The following is a 20,308-nucleotide window of genomic DNA, read 5'->3' as shown; positions in this document are numbered from 1 at the left end:
GTTTAGTTTTGCTTCCAGCTGTGTTTCCACTTCCCTCGTCACGCTCGTGTGACGAGGGAAGGTCATCTTTTCACCGTGGGCCACATTTCTGTTCATCACGAGTTACATCTCAGGCATTCATGTCATTCATGTTGGTGACATTTAAGTTTCATGTTCACTGTCTCTAGTGTTAGTTCTCTCCAGTTTAATTTACTGTTAACATCGTCCTAGTTTCCTTTCGATCTTCATTTATATTGTTGGTCCAACCTAAAGTAAACGTCTCAGTTTTTGTTCATTCCTGTCTCGAACATCTGCTCTTACTCTTACACCACGCACCGGCCACCCGGCCGTGACAAAAAACTTTACACTGTTGTGTATTTTTAACTCCTTGAATGAGCCATGATTATGTTTGAACACTGATTAGTCACAACAACAAGCATCATACTACACTACTATCATACCTGCATTGCTCTAACTTGCCAAGAACCAACACAAATCCTGTGTTTCCTGTCTTTTTCTGCAACTCGGGAGTGATGCCACGCCCGATTTCCAACTTCCAAGTTCGGAGGTATCTGGAATGCAGCACAATGACCCACTTTTCACACCTTGTCTCATGTCATGACACACATAATTAATAGTGGATTCATGACCCACTTAAGGGACAACTCCCACTATGGTTGTCTGTCTGGGTTCTCTCTGGGTACTCTGGCTTCCTCCCACAATCCAAAGTCATATATTATTATGTTAACTGGTGATTCAGGTTGTTGCCTGCAGGTGTGAATGTGAACATGAATGGTTGTCTGTCTCTCTATAACCTGTCTAGGTTATCTTTCATATTATGACAGCTACTATAGGCTCCACCCACATTGAGTCCAAAAGGACAGAACAGTGAATACTTTAAAGTGCGGTTGCGTTGTGATTGGCTAGTCCCTCCACATGAGCATGTAGTGTGTCTCAGTTTGTCACTCAGGCTGTTGTATTAATCATAGTAAAAGCATGAAAACTCCGCCACCATCCTTCATTCTGTCAAACACTTTCTTACAAAGGTTATGATTAAGGTTTGTTGCAGTATCATCTACACACACTCACCAACATGTTCATATCCAAGTGTTTTAGATTGTTGAACAGCAGGTGTGTTTTTTCATCCCACCACTTTTCTTTTAGAAAGATAAAATATATTAAGATGTAACTTCCTGTTTTTAGCTTATTTTCAGGTTATATGTAAAAGTTAAGTGCAGAAGTTTCAGTACTTGTCAATATTTTAATATTGTAATGCTTCAAGATATAAAGTCTAAAAAGGCCTAAAAACGTGTGGACTCTGTGATACTGCAGAGTCCAGCAGACAGTTTGGAGTCAAACACTGACGTCATCATCACAGGTGTAGGAACCATTTCTGTAACAGCAGCCAAACAGACACATTAGTATCAGTAGGTATAGATGATTTACTGGCTCCTCTGCTGGTTACAAAGCAGTGATTATACTTTGGAGTTTTGTGTTATACTGTGAGGAACTGGCCTGTTTGGAAGTTGCAGTTAGAAGAAAAACATGTCTGTATATGATGTTGTGGACAGAGAGAGTGATGGATGATTTTATTTATTTCAGAGATAAATGAACATTTACAGCACGTCCATGCAGAGACTCTTAAAGACATGAGCGTGAGAAACAAGCTTTTCACCGTTTCTCTTGATGCTCACATGCTTTATTTATCCTTTAGTCCAGCATGTGTCATCACCACAATAAAGCTACTTTTAACCTGTTTTCACACATTGTCATACCTGCACATTTCCACTGTGCTGTGTTGACTTTAAATAAAACAAACCACAGGCTGCATTTCCTCTTATAAGGGTATCTGACAAAAATAAACCTGTTAAAGAAAAGACTTAACCAACAACAGTCTTTACACACATGTAGGCATCACAGTCTGTTCAGAGGAACAAAGATGTTATTCTGTATTGTCTTATTTACCGATTAATCTTGTATTTTTACTGCTCATTGCTTCTTAAATAAAACAGATCACTGTATATATTTCAAGGTTTGGTAAAAAGTTTTGCATTTATCAAAAAAAAAATCTACAGTTTTCTCCACCTGGAGGCAAAAACAAAGACAATGTATGATGTCCAAACCACCAAGCTAACCAGCAGATTAGGAGGAGGAAGCAGAGGGGCGGGGATCAGGAAGGCCAGGTGGTTATCAGCAGAATAGGAAAAAGCAAAAGAATTAAGTGTGGTGTTTATTTTTCCATTAAAAAAAGATTTGTCCACAAGAAAAAGTCTCAACACAACATAAGATAATATCACACATGTTGTGTCACAATATTAGAAATTATGAATCACTTTCAGCCAATTATCAAGAAACGTTTCACCCTTTAGCCACACAACAACAGAACGAGGATAATTAATATAAATCCACAAACAACAAATCTCTGAGTTCATGTTGTTTCTGACTCAGTCGATGTCACAGCTGCTCATTGATCCTGTTCTGTTGCTTCAGGTTTTCCATGTTTGCATGTTGTCAGCTGATCTCAGATCAGCAACATGACACTGAATATTAATGTTGTGTGAGTGTGTGGTTTAGGGCCTCCATCCTGTGATAATAACCAGGTGTTGAGATGAGGACTCACTGAAATCAATTTATTTCACATACAGTTAGCAAAATGCAAAATTTCTGCACATAGTGTTATATATATCCACACAACACATGACAGACACTGTGGATTCAAGAGCACTGAGCATATTCAGCAAATAACCACAGATGCATGATGGGATATGATTTAATTTGTGTAAACTTCTGAACAAGAAACGAGCTGATATGTTTGAGGTGGACAGCTGACTGTAGTTTGTAGCTGCTGAGCTCAGTTCAAAAGAGTTAATGGGAAGGAAACACAGAGGCTCCAGTAATGATCACCCCACTGCCTCCTACTGGCCATTCTTGTTATTAAACCATTTTAACAAAAAGTTGCCATATTAATGTTCATTTGTGAGCCCTGAATTTCTCACAGACATCAAAAACATGTTTTACCTCCTCTAATACACTCGCCTTCATTTTATGCTCATGGCCACCTTTTAATGTCACAGAGGGGTCGATGCTTTCTCTTGATAAATCAAACTGCTGTGAAGAGGTACAAACAAACTGCAGAGTGATGTTGGTGCTCACACAGTCCAATCATAACCATTCTGTAAGGATTCACTGATACTCTGTCAAAATGTGACACTCTGTCCTCCTTCACTTAATAGACTCTTAATAGACTCTTAATAGACTCTTAATAGACTCTGGACTTCCAGACCAGCAGGTTTAGGGAAGTTACACACATACACACACATACTTACACAACGCACAGACAAGGTGCTCTTTGTTTGTATGCATATGTCATATGTTAATGAACCTATGCATACTCATGTAACCTCAATAAAGAGCAGTGTTACGGGGGGAGTGGACGAGAGCGACTGGGATCAAGTGAAGTAACGGCGTTTGTCCAGTTCTCTCCCGTGCACGAGAAACATAAAGAACTTTGCCTGCTTGGTGTTCAATGCTTTTCGCTGTGTGGTTGAATTGTCTTGAACGTTCCAGCAAATAGGTTTATGCTACAAACCTATCAACCTGACACTTTTTATGCCTTCAACTAAGGAAATACTTTATATTTATATTTGACCATTACAGCATGTAGTTGTCAAGTTATTTACTGAACAAAACATTTTTCTCTTCTCTCCACTTTTCTGGGGCTCAGATACAAATCATGAGCCATTTTCAGATGATTAATAAACAGCATATTGCAGTTAGAAATGACATTTTAATACACATGTAAGCATCACAGTTTACTTAGAGGAACAAAGAAGTGTTGTGTGATATTATTTCGTAGAAAATGTTGCATTTTTAAAAGCACCACAATTATTTGATGCACATTAAACTGTAAGCGTCATAAAAGACACAAACATCACCTACAGAAAACAAACCTGCTCTGGTGTGCAACTGCTCTGATAAAACACTCTTCAGATGAGTTTGTTGCTGCTGATGTGACCAAACAGTGTGAACAGTGACACATGATGGAAGTGCTGCCATGAAATGTAAGAGGACCACATGAAGACTGCAAAAGTAGCACAAAAGTAGCACAAGTCACAGAAAAACATGAAACACATTCATCCATTTCTGTAACAATGTCTCCAGTTTAGGGTCACAGAGGGACAGTGGACACTGGGAGGAAGCTGGAGTTCATGGAGGAAACACACACAGATGCAAACTCCACACAGAATCACCTCCACCTGTGATTCAATTTAGTTAGTAAAAAGGCTGCTGAGCATAACGTCAGAGCAGTTGTTACTTCTCATTATGTTGATAGATCATGTTGGAGGGTTTGAAGCTGTTTGAAATGACAATGAGTGTCTTTAAATAAAAGCTCTCTTTCAGTGGATTCACAACACTGAACAGCTGTAACATGTACTCTCAGTCTGACACACAACAACAACACACTTTATTTATATCACTTTTATTAACAAAGTTTCAAAGTGCTTCCAGAAAGACTTTATAATATATATTACAAATAAAAGAAACAGTTAAAAAAAACAGACCTACAGAACATTAAAGTCAATTAAAATTATTTTCTAATGGGAGAGAAACAAGCAAAACACACTGAGTGATTCTTTCTGAAGACAATATAAACTCAGACTATCAGGATCATTGCTTTGAATTCCAAATCTTCTCTTTTTCACTCAAAGTGGTTTCAAGTATTTAAATGGTAATGGCCTGTATTTATATAGCGCTTTACATATCCAGTCATCCACCCATTCACACACTGGTGATGGCAAGCTACATTGTAGCCACAGCCACCCTGGGGTGCACTGACAGAGGCGAGGCTGCCGAACACTGGCACCACCGGGCCCTCTGACCACCACCAGTAGGCAACGGGTGAAGTGTCTTGCCCAAGGACACAACGACCGAGACTGTCCAAGCCGGGGCTCGAACTGGCAACCTTCCGATTACAAGGCGAACTCCCAACTCTTGAGCCACAATCGCCCACATTTAAGAAACTTTAAAGAGAAAAACAGCTAAAGAGCTGCTGTTAAGATTTTAGAGCTGTGGCTGAATTTGGATTGACATCATTGTAGTCAGAGCTCTCCTCTGGGTCACCACGTTGCCCTGTTGAGGTGATCAAATGAAAGCATTTCAAAACAAACTCCCTCTGTTTTGTCCACAAATGCATTTATTATCAGTGAGAATAATTACCAATGTATATTTTGCATTTCAAATCTCACATTTTGTGCACTCACTTGTCTTGTTAATGACTCTGAGCTGAATCTCAGATGTGACATTGGTGTAATCACCTTCTGCTGGACCTGAAATAATAATCTGATTGACTTTCATGTTAAACTCAGCTATTGTATAATCATTAGGAGTGCAACGATATTTGTATCGATATTGAACCGTTTGATATAGTGTTTTCGGTTCGGTACGCATATGTATCGAACAATACAACATTTTTTATTTATTTTATCAACTTTCCTTCTGACGATGCTGTCTGTGTTGAGAGCTCAGTGGATCTGCGTTCAACTACTCCGCCTAGGCTGCACTGTCGAGGGCAGATTCACTGAGCGCAGCACAAGCTAGCAAGACAGAAGTTAAGCTCTCCTTGCAACATGGCAAATTGAACCTCCCCCACCCTCATTCAGATGTGGCCTTTGGAACTATTTTGGTTTTCATGTGACGTATGACCCTGAAGGTAAGCGTGTCATGGACAAAAGTAAAACAGTATGTCGGATGTGCCACGCAATGCTCAATTACATGGGTGGGAACTAGTGTGTTAGCGCAGTTTGCTCGTTAACGTGTTGACGCCATCCAGCCCCACGTGGTAGCTCGTTAATGGAGATTTGCCGTGTTGTGGCGTTAACGTCATTTCAACGAGATTAACGCTGACAGCACTAGTGGGAACACAACGAATATGACTGCACATTTACTCCGACATCATCCTAGTGCAAAGACAAGTGGAAGCAGACAAAAACAACAAGCACGCATGCTACAAACTTTACCCGAGTCATTTAGACAGCCGTTAGCACATGATTCTCCTTATGGGGACCTGATATGTTTAATATGCTGCTGAGAATATAGCCCAGAAGAAGCGTATAGTATAGCTTTTATTTTGGAAAGAGCCATTTCTCTGTAATAAACTCTCTTTTCCAAAGATGAGTGATTTCTAGATCAGATAGATTTATTATTTTATATCCCTTTGTTGTTTCAGCAACATTAAATTTAAAAACTGTAATTCTGAGTTAAAATATATATTTATAATTTTAATAAATGACAAATTAAAAAAAGCATGAAAAAATGTATCGAAAAAATATCAAACTGTGACACCAAAGTATCCGAACCGTGAATTTTGTGTATCGTTGCACCCCTAATAATCATCCAGCTTCCACAAGCTCTGTATTAATGAAAGTGTAAACTTTACCATTTTCATTGTTTTCACACCTTCTGACTGTCTCATAGACACAACGATCACCTGCAGGTCAGAGAAAATCAGTCACCTCATGTCTGTAATACTAATTTGTTTCCAGTTTATTAGTGAACTTTTTGTTTAAAATATATAAAAAGAAAGGTTCTCACCTTTGCAACATCTGAAGCCAAACAACAAGAATGGAAGGAAAATAAACATGAATCCAAGAATTATTCTAAAGATCATCAGAAGAGAAAATGAAGAGCTCTCAGGTGTGGACACAGCAGCTGTAAATAAGAACGTTTCATTTTTAATACATGATTTAGTTCAGCTTATTTTTTAAGCTTAATTCACAAAGTACTTAATTAAAAAATGATAATAAAAAAAGCATTGTTGAACATTATTGATGAAAAAACTAAATCCTAAAACAAAAGTACACATTTGCAGAACACGAGGGAAGAATTCATCTACAATAAATCATATCAGATGTTTTGATCCTGCTCACCTTTAACTGACATCCAGCTCTGTGCTGACTCTCTTCCTGAGTACTGACACTTGTAGAAACCTTCATCAGACTTTGACACTGCAGAGATCTTCAGCTCCCCTCGGGGATCATTTTGAATAAGTTTGTCATTGTGATAGAAAAACACATTGGAAAGTATTTTTTGTGTTCTCAAACTGCAGCTCAGACTAACAGAAGCTCCCTCAGTCACAGGATGAACAGGACTCACCAGGATAGGACCATTACCATCATCTGTGACACAATCACACACAATTGTTTCAGTCACATCAGCTGGTGCACACTTTGAGAAAAAGCTGACAAACAATAATAAGAACAGATTGTACAAATGTTTTTTTTTATCATGAAGATCTGATCTCGTGTATTTAAAAACCGCTATTTCTCCAGATAAATTACACACATACAGCAAAGCTGGGAAAAATGTTCATGTGACGTCTAAATCATGAAAATCCAAGAAGTAAATGTATAATAACATACTCTGTACAGTGATGTTGACTGCACTGCTGAACTCTCCTGATCCAGACTCACACCAGTACACTGCAGTATCTGACTTTGATGTGTTGATGTCACATGTGGATCCAGTCATTCTCCTACAGTCAGAGTACAGTCGGCCGTCCTCAGAGAACTTCTTCACTCTCCACTCAGGGAAGTTTCCCTCACAGGTCAGTGAGACAGAGTCAGAGGTGAAGTGTTGCACTCTGTCAGGACTCACTGTGAGAGACGCTGCTGAATGAACATCTGGAAACAACATGCAGTGAAGAGACAAAGCTCACAGATGTTAGGAACAAAAAATGTCAAATTATTATTAGAAAAAAAATAATGAGCTGAACCTTGGTCGATTACAGTGATGACACAACTTATTAGACAGAATCAAACTGACCTGCAGACCAGACAAACTTTGGTCGACTGTGATCAGTGTGATACTCTGGGTCTCCTCTTCCAGCTCTGCACACATATCCTGCTGTGTGTGTCTGTCCATGAATGATGTAGGAGTCCTGTGCAGTCCCACTGCCATCAGGTAGCAGCTCATAACTGGAGGATTTCTCTGATAGATCAGGAACAGCTTTATACCAGTAGAAGCTCCATCCTGCAGACGGATGTTCAACCTCACAGTTCAGAGTTACTGAGGCTCCAGGACTCAGCCATGATGGAGACACAGTGAGGACAGGACGGGGTTCATCTGTTCAACAAAGATTTTCTCTCAATCTTTCGTCTCTTAACTCTGAATTCAATGTCACTAAAATGTTGACTCACAAATATTTATGATGAACTTTAAGAGTGAGACTATCTAAACATATCAAATATCTCAACGTACTAATAAAAACACATTTTTACAAACTGTTTCTATTTCCAGGTTAAATGAACTATGACTCTACTTACTAAACATTGACCAATTTAGAAAACAATGTGTAATTTTTCTGCATGTGAGACTTCGACTGCCTAGAAAAGTTTTTTTTTTTTTTCAAATCAAAAATAGTTTGAATGCCTCATCTCTGTTTTCTGGTCATTACTGCTTTAATAGTTACAGTGCCGTGAACAACTTCTTTACTTTCTGTCGGAGTGGGAGGAGAGTGTTTGAAAGAGAAGTATGTGTGTGTTTTTAAAGTCGTCTTACTAGCTGCACAGCAGAGAAGTTACTCTCATATGTTTTGTTCTCTTCACTGTGAATAAAAAGCTGCTGTTCAGGTTTTTGTTGTTGGAATAAAAACTAAACATTTTACTGACCAACATGAAAGACAGTTATAAAGCTGTAAGAAAGAAGAAGTGCTTTTTCCTTATTTAGATACTCTGGATGAAAGATCTTACATGATACAGTCAGTGTGATGATATCACTCCACTCTGTGAAGAAATAGTCCCTTCTGCCCCGGCAGCTGTATCCTCCACTGTCAGACTCAGTAGCTCTGATGATTCTGTATTCATTGGATGTTTCAGGTATGTTTGACTGGCCTCGTCTCCATTCATACGTCCACTGAGCTCCTTCACCTCCCTGAATCTCACATCTGACAGTGACTGTCTCACCGCTGTATATCTGAGTCCAGGATGGCTGCAGGGTCACAGTGGGATTACTGGGAACTGTTCACAGACAAATATCCAGTTAGACACAAATAGAAACATGAAGATAAAAAAATAAGACGCAATAAATTCTTCTATTTGTCAGGAGGTGTCTCTCATCTCAGGTTTAATTAACTCACAGTTGAATGAAATTGTTAGCACAGGACACAAAATGACATCTCTCAGTTTGGCAGAAATAAAATTATTTATCTCACGAGTTTCTCTAACTGTGACGTCACTGCTGTCCTCTGTGTAGTAAACTGGATCTCCTCTCCCTCCTCTGCAGTGGTACAGACCTCCTTGTGAGACACTAATAACTCTGTTTGCTTCATTTCCTCTCATGAGCTGAGCTTTAGAAGAGACTGAATCACGTCTGAACCAGTCAAACTTCCAGCCAGCAGAGCCCTCCACAGAGCAGCTCAGTGTCACACTGCCCCCTGCTGGTATGACTGAACTTTGTGCTGTCAGTGTGGCTCTGGGTTTACTTGCTGTTGAAGTTACAGGAAAAAGTTCATCAGATTGTTTCACGAATGACTTTGACTCAACATGTACTAATAAAAACACATTTTTACAAACTGTTTCTATTTCCAGGTTAAATGAACTATGACTCTACTTACTGTCAGAAACTGTCAGTGTGACTGAATCACTCCACTCTGTTGTTTCATGCTGTGAACTTTTCATTCTGCCCTTACAGCGATAGTTTCCACTGTTGGATGATGAAGCAGATCTAATCCTGTATTCATTTTGATTTGGAGCTTTTATCCTGCTGTTTGTTTCCCACTCATAATCCCACTCAGTGTCTCCTCCATGGATCTCACATCTAACAGTGATCGTCTCTCCTCTGTATATCTCAGACCAGTTTGGATACAGAGTCACAACAGGCCTGTTTGAGGCTGTTACTGTTCAAGAAAGTACAATAAAAACACATGAATGTCAAAAATGTTAATGCCTTTTGTTCTTCATCTTCCTCCTTAATCAGGAGTTTATTTGACTTTATGTTAAACTGACCAGTTTTCCCAATCCTGACTGACTGGCTGTCCTCTGTGTAGTAAACTGGGTTTCCTCTTCCTCCTCTGCACCTGTAGAGTCCTTCCTGTGAGACACTGATTTGTCCATTTGAGTGGAAAACTGCATCTTGTGTGGTCAGGGCTTCAGAGGATTTCTCATCTCTGTACCAGTAGTATTTCCATCCAGATGATGATGATGGGTTCACAGAGCAGGTCAGGGTCACACTGCCCCCTACTGGAACAGCTGTGTTATCAGCTCTCAGTTTGGCCTTTGGTTTATCTGCAGTTCAGTTTAGAAAAAGAACAAAAGTCAATGACTGAATCAAACCAGTTTAAATAACTTGGTGGAAATATGTCAATAATAAATATCACATAACTTTAATGGTGAAGCTGCAACAAACTGTACAACTGTCACACAAACACAACACTAATCTTTCATATTTAATTTGCTGCATTTCTAAGTTAAAAACACACATGAGGAACAATCAGTGGATTTAATGTTTCTTAGTGGATGTGGTGGAGCAGCTGAGACAGATTCAGCATTTGTTCTGCATTTCATCTTTCATGTATTAGAGCTGCACAGCAGAGAAGTTACTCTCATATGTTTTGTTCTCTTCACTGTGAATAAAAAGCTGCTGTTCAGGTTTTTGTTGTTGGAATAAAAACTAAACATTTTACTGACCAACATGAAAGACAGTTATAAAGCTGTAAGAAAGAAGAAGTGCTTTTTCCTTATTTAGATACTCTGGATGAAAGATCTTACATGATACAGTCAGTGTGATGATATCACTCCACTCTGTGAAGAAATAGTCCCTTCTGCCCCGGCAGCTGTATCCTCCACTGTCAGACTCAGTAGCTCTGATGATTCTGTATTCATTGGATGTTTCAGGTATGTTTGACTGGCCTCGTCTCCATTCATACGTCCACTGAGCTCCTTCACCTCCCTGAATCTCACATCTGACAGTGACTGTCTCACCGCTGTATATCTGAGTCCAGGATGGCTGCAGGGTCACAGTGGGATTACTGGGAACTGTTCACAGACAAATATCCAGTTAGACACAAATAGAAACATGAAGATAAAAAAATAAGATGCAATAAATTCTTCTATTTGTCAGGAGGTGTCTCTCATCTCAGGTTTAATTAACTCACAGTTGAATGAAATTGTTAGCACAGGACACAAAATGACATCTCTCAGTTTGGCAGAAATAAAATTATTAATCTCACGAGTTTCTCTAACTGTGACGTCACTGCTGTCCTCTGTGTAGTAAACTGGATCTCCTCTCCCTCCTCTGCAGTGGTACAGACCTCCTTGTGAGACACTAATAACTCTGTTTGCTTCATTTCCTCTCATGAGCTGAGCTTTAGAAGAGACTGAATCACGTCTGAACCAGTCAAACTTCCAGCCAGCAGAGCCCTCCACAGAGCAGCTCAGTGTCACACTGCCCCCTGCTGGTATGACTGAACTTTGTGCTGTCAGTGTGGCTCTGGGTTTACTTGCTGTTGAAGTTACAGGAAAAAGTTCATCAGATTGTTTCACGAATGACTTTGACTCAACATGTACTAATAAAAACACATTTTTACAAACTGTTTCTATTTCCAGGTTAAATGAACTATGACTCTACTTACTGTCAGAAACTGTCAGTGTGACTGAATCACTCCACTCTGTTGTTTCATGCTGTGAACTTTTCATTCTGCCCTTACAGCGATAGTTTCCACTGTTGGATGATGAAGCAGATCTAATCCTGTATTCATTTTGATTTGGAGCTTTTATCCTGCTGTTTGTTTCCCACTCATAATCCCACTCAGTGTCTCCTCCATGGATCTCACATCTGACAGTGATCGTCTCTCCTCTGTATATCTCAGACCAGTTTGGATACAGAGTCACAACAGGCCTGATTGGGACTGTATTCAGGAAATGAACAAGTGAATGACAAAAGGGGTCAATTTCCATCAGATACTTTTCATCAGGTAGTGATTTGGGGTTCATTAACTTTGAACTGACCAGTTTTCCCAATCCTGACTGACTGGCTGTCCTCTGTGTAGTAAACTGGGTTTCCTCTTCCTCCTCTGCACCTGTAGAGTCCTTCCTGTGAGACACTGATTTGTCCATTTGAGTGGAAAACTGCATCTTGTGTGGTCAGGGCTTCAGAGGATTTCTCATCTCTGTACCAGTAGTATTTCCATCCAGATGATGATGATGGGTTCACAGAGCAGGTCAGGGTCACACTGCCCCCTACTGGAACAGCTGTGTTATCAGCTCTCAGTTTGGCCTTTGGTTTATCTGCAGTTCAGTTTAGAAAAAGAACAAAAGTCAATGACTGAATCAAACCAGTTTAAATAACTTGGTGGAAATATGGAAATAATAAATATCACATAACTTTAATGGTGAAGCTGCAACAAACTGTACAACTATCACACAAACACAACACTAATCTTTCATATTTAATTTGCTGCATTTCTAAGTTAAAAACACACATGAGGAACAATCAGTGGATTTAATGTTTCTTAGTGGATGTGGTGGAGCAGCTGAGACAGATCCAGCATTTGTTCTGCATTTCATCTTTCATGTATTAGAGCTGCACAGCAGAGAAGTTACTCTCATATGTTTTGTTCTCTTCACTGTGAATAAAAAGCTGCTGTTCAGGTTTTTGTTGTTGGAATAAAAACTAAACATTTTACTGACCAACATGAAAGACAGTTATAAAGCTGTAAGAAAGAAGAAGTGCTTTTTCCTTATTTAGATACTCTGGATGAAAGATCTTACATGATACAGTCAGTGTGATGATATCACTCCACTCTGAGAAGAAATAGTCCCTTCTGCCCCGGCAGCTGTATCCTCCACTGTCAGACTCAGTAGCTCTGATGATTCTGTATTCATTGGATGTTGGAGGTGTGTTTAACTTGGCTGCTCTCCATTCATACGTCCACTGAGCTCCTTCACCTCCCTGAATCTCACATCTGACAGTGACTGTCTCACCGCTGTATATCTGAGTCCAGGATGGCTGCAGGGTCACAGTGGGCTTACTGGGAACTGTTCACAGAAAAATATCCAGTTAGACACAAATAGAAACATGAAGTCATTTTGAAGCCTGATTTTCTTTTTGCTGTTGTTCAGAGGAGAAAGATTTACTGCATCCTGGTGACACTTTGACTGTAAATGAAGCTGGATTTAAAAGTCAGTGTTTACATTTATTTACCGTGTGGTACACGTGTGTGGTGGCCTACTGGTGTATCTGACTCACACAGCCTGTTCTCCACACACTCCACATTTATAAAGTGATCTACAAATCCTAACATTACAGCTAACAGCTGCATTTTCCCTTTGAAGAACCACTTACAGCTACAGAGACAGGGAGTGAAGGTGGACAGTATATCCTTGTTTTTATGGCAACAAATTTACCTTGAAAGTGGTACAACTGTGTATAATATGATTCACAAGCAGAAAGTAAGATTTACAGATGTGTGCAGTGATTTGTGTGCAACTTTTCAGGTCTCCAGTTCACACAAACTATTGTACAAATGTGTCGACACAAACCTGAGTAACTGCTGATCATTGAGGCACAAATTTTAACGTCTGGATTGTTTTTCAGATTTCTTTCTTTAAAATTCATCGTCCATAATTCAGGATGATAATAAATATACTTAATAAAATACAAGATGTCTTAATAAGAAGAAGAGCTTTTTTACCTTTTAAGAACTTTTTAACAAAAACTTTAAAGAGGAGAAAAACAGCACAGGCCTGTGCAGGCCTACTTTAAATAAAGCATCATTCTGCAGGTCAGTTTGAGTTCAGAATAAGTAAATAAAATGTAGCTGTGGTCCAATAATTGTAAAATAAGAAGAATAATCATGAAAACTATTTGTATATAATTATGTCTTCAGTCCATTTCAATGAGCGATCATCTTCTGTTGTTTTCATGCAGCCACGGGCAGCCCTGAGTATAAAATACATCAGCTCAGGGTCGAAAACATAAAGATATTTATTGCACAATAACAGCATATCTGGTGATAATACACAGCTCACAACACCTTAAATACATGTGGACGAATCACCTGACACGCACAGATCACGTCTCGTGCCCACGTGGGGTTTTGAGTCTAATTTAACTGCCAGCTTCACACAGATCCACAAATGTGAGCTGCTTTCAAGCCACAAATCATTGCTTGTTGATCATGTCGTGCACATTTGTAACACTTTCAAGAGATATTCGTTTCCTTTTTTTTTTTTTTTTTTTTTTTTTTGTGTCCCGTTTGGATCTTTAGCCATCAAAATTGTTGTCTTAAGGCCAAGAAAGATGCCAAGCGGATTTATTTTACCAAGTGGATCATCATGGCCTTGCCATATTGGTCCATTTGATTGACCTTTATTATAATTATGTATTTATTTTATTTTCAGTTGCTACAAACGGGACAGACATGACTGGGGGATAGGACAGGGAGAAAGAATGAAAGAAAGAGAGGGAGAGAAAGAAAACCAAAGGGGAGAAGAGACGGTGAGAGGGGGGGGAAAAAAAAAAACAAAAAAACACCTGGGTCACCTTTATGGAGAAAAAAAAACAGAAGAGAAAGCAAACAACAAAGAGCAACATAATAAAAAAAAAACGGCACCATCACAATAAACTAGCTAGCAGTAGATATCAATAGATACTAAATAATAAACGATATTGTGCAGCACGCAAGATAGACAGCGCACAATGTGCTTTGAGGCAGCAGCCAAGAAAGCTGTAGTCCGCGTCTGTGAATACCCGTGTGTACACCTGTGTGCATACCTGTGTGGATCAGCATGCTTGCATTCCAAAGGTTTCTCCATATAACGATCTGCTAGGGAGTGTGGGGGGGCCACAGCCCCGTCCTCCAGGGTATGAAGCAGGTATGGAGGAGATCAAAACTCCAGACATCCAGAGGCCCCCAGAACACAAGAGACCAAGGAAGACCAACAGAGGGGCAGCCGCGTCACTGTCCCAGTAAGAGCTGAGGAGAGTCCCAGATGAGGGCTCACTCAGCAGCCGCGGAGCAGAAGCCAGGGGGAATTTCAGTGACGCGCCCGTGAGCTCCGCCGGCAGCCAGCCGTGCCTGAGTGACCAAGCCCCAGGCCGAGAGGCCGGGGGCACCCCACCTCCGAAGTGGCCCGAGCGAGCCCCAGGCTCCAGGCCCCGATAAACGGCCGCCAAGGAGTGAGCCGGTGTGTACCTGGATGCCCATCCCCAGACACAAAGAACCACCAACGCACCGACACCTGAGGGAGTCCGCCACTGGCAGGGGAAGTGGTGGTGGGTGGAGATAGGTCTCTAAACCTTGGAGGGCCTGAGATGTCCCCAGAGAGGTGGCGTCTGATACCCAACCTGACATATAGACACAGACATACAGGCACACACAGATACAAACATCCATTCCCACCCTCATGCTCTCATATGCACTTACTCCACACTCAACCAACGTGGAGACAGACATAAAGAGACGCTGTACACACGATCACACTCCCCAAGCGTACTCTAGAGATATTTGTCTCCTTGTGGAAAGCAGACTTTGTCGTGTTGACACGAGTGTCAGAACGGCAGGTTTATCTCCAGATCCACGGCTCTGACCCACGGAGACCTCTGGCTGATGCTCAGTGTTCTGAGTTTGGCTCGTAGCTGCTAATTAGCTTTCTGCTCTGGGTCAACTTATGGCAAAGTGCAGAGATGGAGAGAGGCGTGGGAAGGTCACAGCAGCACACTTTCTTCCTCTGGAGGCGGTGAACACAGTGAACAGCTGGATAATAACATGTGGCTCACAGCTGGGCCTGTCAGACTCTCTCTGGCTGCAGTAGCTGCTGCTATAAACACACTTTTCTTTTTCTCACTCTGTAAACTTCCTCCTGCAGATGTTGGGGATGTTGTGTGGGACTTTTATTTTTCATTTTTTCACCCAAAGCTTGCGGGAGCCACAGCTGAGGGGCGGAAGAGCCGCGGGTTACCGACCCTGATCTGACCTGATGTTAGCTGAGCTGTTGATGACCTCGGATAACAACATGTTCAGGATTAACCTTTATTTTTGTTTGTTTGTTTGTTTGTTTTTATGGCTCTATGGCTTAATACACAGTCTTTCATGTCCACTTAAAGTCAGTTTAGGATAAAGAAGCATTTAAAGAGAGAGGCCAAAAATATTTAATAAAATACAATTTAAAGACTAACAGCAGCTAATGAGATATAAATATGCAGGTTTTTTTGGAGTTGATGCCACAATGTTTATTTCTACATTTGTATGAAACACATGAGAAACTTAATAGAAAGTTTAAAACTCACAAGTCTCCACAACTGTGACGTCACTGCTGTCCTCTGTGTAGTAAACTGGATCTCCTCTCCCTCCTCTGCAGTGGTACAGACCTCCTTGTGAGACACTAATAACTCTGTTTGCTTCATTTCCTCTCATGAGCTGAGCTTTAGAAGAGACTGAATCACGTCTGAACCAGTCAAACTTCCAGCCAGCAGAGCCCTCCACAGAGCAGCTCAGTGTCACACTGCCCCCTGCTGGTATGACTGAACTTTGTGCTTTCAGTGTGGCTCTGGGTTTACTTGCTGTTGAAGAAACAGGAAAACATACATCATATTATCATTTACTTCGGGGAAAATAACAATAACAAAATGAATTAATTAATAAGAAAATAAATATTCAAACTTCAAATACCAGTTCAGTTTCGAATGAACATCAATGAGTAGTAGACAGATGTAAACATGAAAACATTAAATGTCAGCATGAATCATGGTCCAACTCACATGAAACTGTCAGTCTGAAGGCATCACTCCATCCTGTTAAGAGATAGTCACTGCTACCCCGACATCTGTAGTCTCCACTGTGGGACACTGAAACTCTGCTGATCCTGTATTCACTGGATGTTGGAGGGCTGTTTGTGTTGGGTGCTGTCCATTCATATTTCCACACCTTTCCTTCACCTCCCTGAATCTCACATCTGAGAGTGATTGTCTCACCAGTGAATATCTGAGACCAGCTGTGCTGCAGTTTCACAGCAGCCAAGACTGTTCAACAAATATTGTTAAAAAAAAGAAACAACAACAACAAAACAGGGAACAAAAAAAAAGATAATGCAAAAAGTTGTTTCCAGTAGCAGGTTTTATCATAATTATGTGAATAAATGCTGATTTGTCTTTAAAAATGCCTCAAATACAACAACAAAAACAATAATAATAATAACAGAAAAAATGTTTTAGTTCAAGTGAAATGTTTAAACTCACCAGTTTTCTGAACTGTGACTGAGTCACTTTCTGTAATGATGATAATTTTCCCTTCAGCCCTGCAGGTGTACGTGCCTCCTTCAGACACTGAGATCGTTCTGCCTGATTCATCAGTTATTATGGACTTTTCTTCAGATGACGTTTGTCTGAACCACTCATATTTTAAGTCAGCAGAGTCCTTCAAATCACAGGTCAGTGTCACACTGCCCCCTGCTGGTATGGTTGTGCTGTCTGCTGTTAGTGTGGCCTTGCCATGTACTGTAAGTTAGAAATAAAAAAAATAAAAAAAAAATCCCCCCAAAACAAGAGAACTATTGTCACTGCAGGTTTAGTGAGAATTTTAAAAAGGCCATTATGTTTTACTAGATTTGTAGTTCTGCATCTGTTCACCACCACAGTAAATCAAATAATTAATGTGACTGAAGTGCAGACTTTAAGCTTTTACTCAATGAGTTTTACCAAAAAAAAAAAAAAAAAATCATGAATTGTTTTAGAATAACAGCCATTTCTAACCACAGTTAGTTCAGTGGAAGCAGAACTAAACTCAAAACAGCTTTACTGATGAAACTTCACATGAAAACCGAAAACCCAGAGAGGGCTGAGTGCAAAAAACTCGGATACTAACCAAGAAATACAGAAAAAACAGGGAAAATAACTATGAGACAAATCACGACAAAGGCTGAAGTACACACATGTACTGTAGTGGTGAATTTCTCTACCAAGCTTTGAAAACACAATTTTTCCACTTCTTAATGTGAGATGTTCAGATTTATTTCTGACTCGTACATACAAACAAACAATGTCACGGTCAAAAAACGATTTGCTGCTTCAGTGCACATTTCCATTGCCGTCCTGGCTCATTCTAACCTGCTACCACACATGTGATCTAATGTTTTCTTACCCAACACATTAAACTAAACTAAACAAATATTTCTCTTTAGATTGGCTCTAACATGTAGTAATCAGGGAACTAAATCGGGGAGACAAGACAGAGGGAAGAAACACCCGAAAACAAGACACGGGACAAGGGACTGTCAAAATAAAACAGGAAGCATAAACACTGAAACAGAGACTAAGACACAAACTTGACCCAGACAAAAGGTAAAAAAACAGGAAGACAAGTCTGACTAAGCACAGGAGATCTAACAGACACACAGACTAGACTCAGGGAACACAGCAGGATGGGAAACAAGCTTGAAGAATAACTGAAAAGATAACTATACACACAGAATATGAATGAAAACATAATTTAAGAATAAGTTTAATATTAGAAAAACTAAAAACTGAAAAACTACAACAAACCAAGTGAAACAGAGAATATCAAACAGATGCTGAGAGTCCAAAACTGAAATGCTTGGTCCAAAATCCAGGATCATGACAGATACAGATCGATACTGTTCAGATTTTATAAACAGGAAGAAAAGAAAAAAAAAATCTTACCTTCAGCATTTCCATAGAAGAGTGTGCTGAGCCCTAAAATCAAGATTGAAACATCATCCAACTCTTTGAAAAATGTGCATTTTCAGTTGATGTTCATCCTCAAATCAGTTTCTGAGCTCATAAACTATAAACTTTAAATGTAAAACAGCAGTGTATCCCACACAATGTTAAAATGAGCCAAGTCAGCACCAATCACATTCTTAGACAAACTGTTTCACCTCCTCATGATATTTAAATAGTTTCTTTAATCAGTAACATGCAAACAGAGAAAGTCAGTGATGTACTTACAGAATAACTCCAGCACGCAGAGCAAAGAGCGCCTCATCCTCACATCCAGCTCTGCTGCTTTAACTGTTTTACTTTGTACTAAAAATTAAGCAGAAGAAAGATATGTTGTTATTTATATAGATACGAGTGTAACTTCTTCTGACTCTTTCTGCTTCCTTCCTTTTCACACTGAGCTCAAACAGCAGTTGTAGCTTCGACTGCAGCAGTTCCTGTATATTCAGAACAGATCAGCTTGCTTCTTGTGTGGTTCCATTTTTGTTTTCTATTCAAACCTGTTCTGTTACTAAACCCAAAGTTGTTCTGACTTGAAGGAACTGAACCTCAACCCTTCTGATTATAAGAAGATTCTAGCTGCTCTGCCTCCTCAGCTACAGCCATCCTAATGGCTCCAGCACTGTTACATTAATTAAAGTTTATTTATTTTTAAAGTTGATGTTTAACTTTGGTTCTAAGTCCTGTAGCAGCAGTAACTTGAGTGAATGATGCATACTGAGCAATTATACAAAGCACAGCAACAAGCATGCATTGCTTTATTGTGTTAAACAGTTTTATTTGACTGAACTTCCTCTTCCCCGTTTACACATAAAGAGGTGTAATAGCTGCCACATACTCACTAGAGCAGTGAGCAGACAGTAAATTCACTTTGACCATGTCCACACTAGCCTGGATAAATTTGAAAACGGTGTTTTCGTCTGAAAACGCTCCACGTCCACACTATTGTTTTCATGCGTTTTCACTGAGTTGTTCATCTACATTGAAACGGCCAAAAACACTTACGTTCCAGTACTGCGCATGCGTGAAAAGCAAGAAATTTCTGTCTCCCACTTATTTACTTTCCAGCTCTTTGAAACGTCGCGGCAAACTGAGGCCCAGCACAGAGGAAAAGCACAGAGTTTTTTTAAATGGACTAACAATGAGGTGGAGTTGTTGCTGCGAGTAACACAAAAGTACAAAGTTGCAAGAGCGAGTGAGAATTAAAGAATTTGAACAAAAGCTATCACACTGCGACGCAAAAACGACTTTTTTAAATGTATCCTCTTTGGAGAGCGTTTTCAAAAAGCTCAGCTGTCCTTGACTGAAAACGCCGTCAAGGATGCTCTCCTGGATGGGGATGGAACACAAAAACAACTTTTTCTCTCACTTTTGGCCTTCCGTCCACACTGAGATGGCCTTTTTGGTCAAGAAAAATTGAAAACGCTCTCTAAAGTGGATCAATTTGAAAAACGCCGTTTTCGCGGCACAGTGTGGTCGGCGTAAACTGAGACTTTTTAAAACGATGACGCGTTTTAGTCATGTGATGCAGTCATGTGACCAATTAAACTAAGCAAGCGGAGGGCATTTTGTTTGCTCTCAGTTTTGACAGCCCTAT

At 40.0% G+C, this 20,308-nt stretch overlaps 3 protein-coding genes across 3 annotated transcripts; all 3 read right to left on the bottom strand.

Annotated features, from left to right (window-relative positions):
* Positions 1-4,493: 4,493 nt before the first annotated feature.
* LOC308402886 (uncharacterized protein) lies at positions 4,494-7,646 on the bottom strand. The gene is made up of 6 exons (XM_080892016.1): positions 7,398-7,646; positions 6,906-7,154; positions 6,571-6,687; positions 6,416-6,466; positions 5,241-5,306; positions 4,494-5,109 (listed from the first exon to the last, which is right to left on the bottom strand). Exons 1-6 carry the CDS (start codon positions 7,504-7,506, stop codon positions 5,033-5,035), a joined length of 669 nt encoding a protein of 222 aa, XP_080748142.1. The 5' UTR covers positions 7,507-7,646; the 3' UTR covers positions 4,494-5,032.
* A 1,935-nt stretch (positions 7,647-9,581) lies between these two features.
* On the bottom strand, positions 9,582-11,330 carry LOC308391565 (Fc receptor-like protein 5; the record flags this gene model as incomplete). The annotated part of the gene is made up of 4 exons (XM_080874212.1): positions 9,582-9,865; positions 9,981-10,259; positions 10,743-11,009; positions 11,204-11,330. 4 exons carry the CDS (start codon positions 11,328-11,330, stop codon positions 9,582-9,584), a joined length of 957 nt encoding a protein of 318 aa, XP_080730338.1.
* Positions 11,331-11,597: 267 nt separating this feature from the next.
* LOC308391986 (high affinity immunoglobulin gamma Fc receptor I-like) lies at positions 11,598-16,421 on the bottom strand (the record flags this gene model as incomplete). Its single annotated transcript, XM_080874828.1, has 4 exons — positions 16,264-16,421; positions 12,744-13,010; positions 11,982-12,260; positions 11,598-11,881 (listed from the first exon to the last, which is right to left on the bottom strand). Exons 1-4 carry the CDS (start codon positions 16,388-16,390, stop codon positions 11,598-11,600), a joined length of 957 nt encoding a protein of 318 aa, XP_080730954.1. The 5' UTR covers positions 16,391-16,421.
* Positions 16,422-20,308: the final 3,887 nt, after the last annotated feature.

Source organism: Rhamphochromis sp. 'chilingali' (assembly GCF_963969265.1).
Source record: "Rhamphochromis sp. 'chilingali' genome assembly, chromosome: 1".
Lineage (NCBI taxonomy): Eukaryota > Metazoa > Chordata > Actinopteri > Cichliformes > Cichlidae > Rhamphochromis > Rhamphochromis sp. 'chilingali'.
Note: the sequence above shows the minus strand (reverse complement) of the source record. Positions and strands in the feature narration are given on the sequence as shown.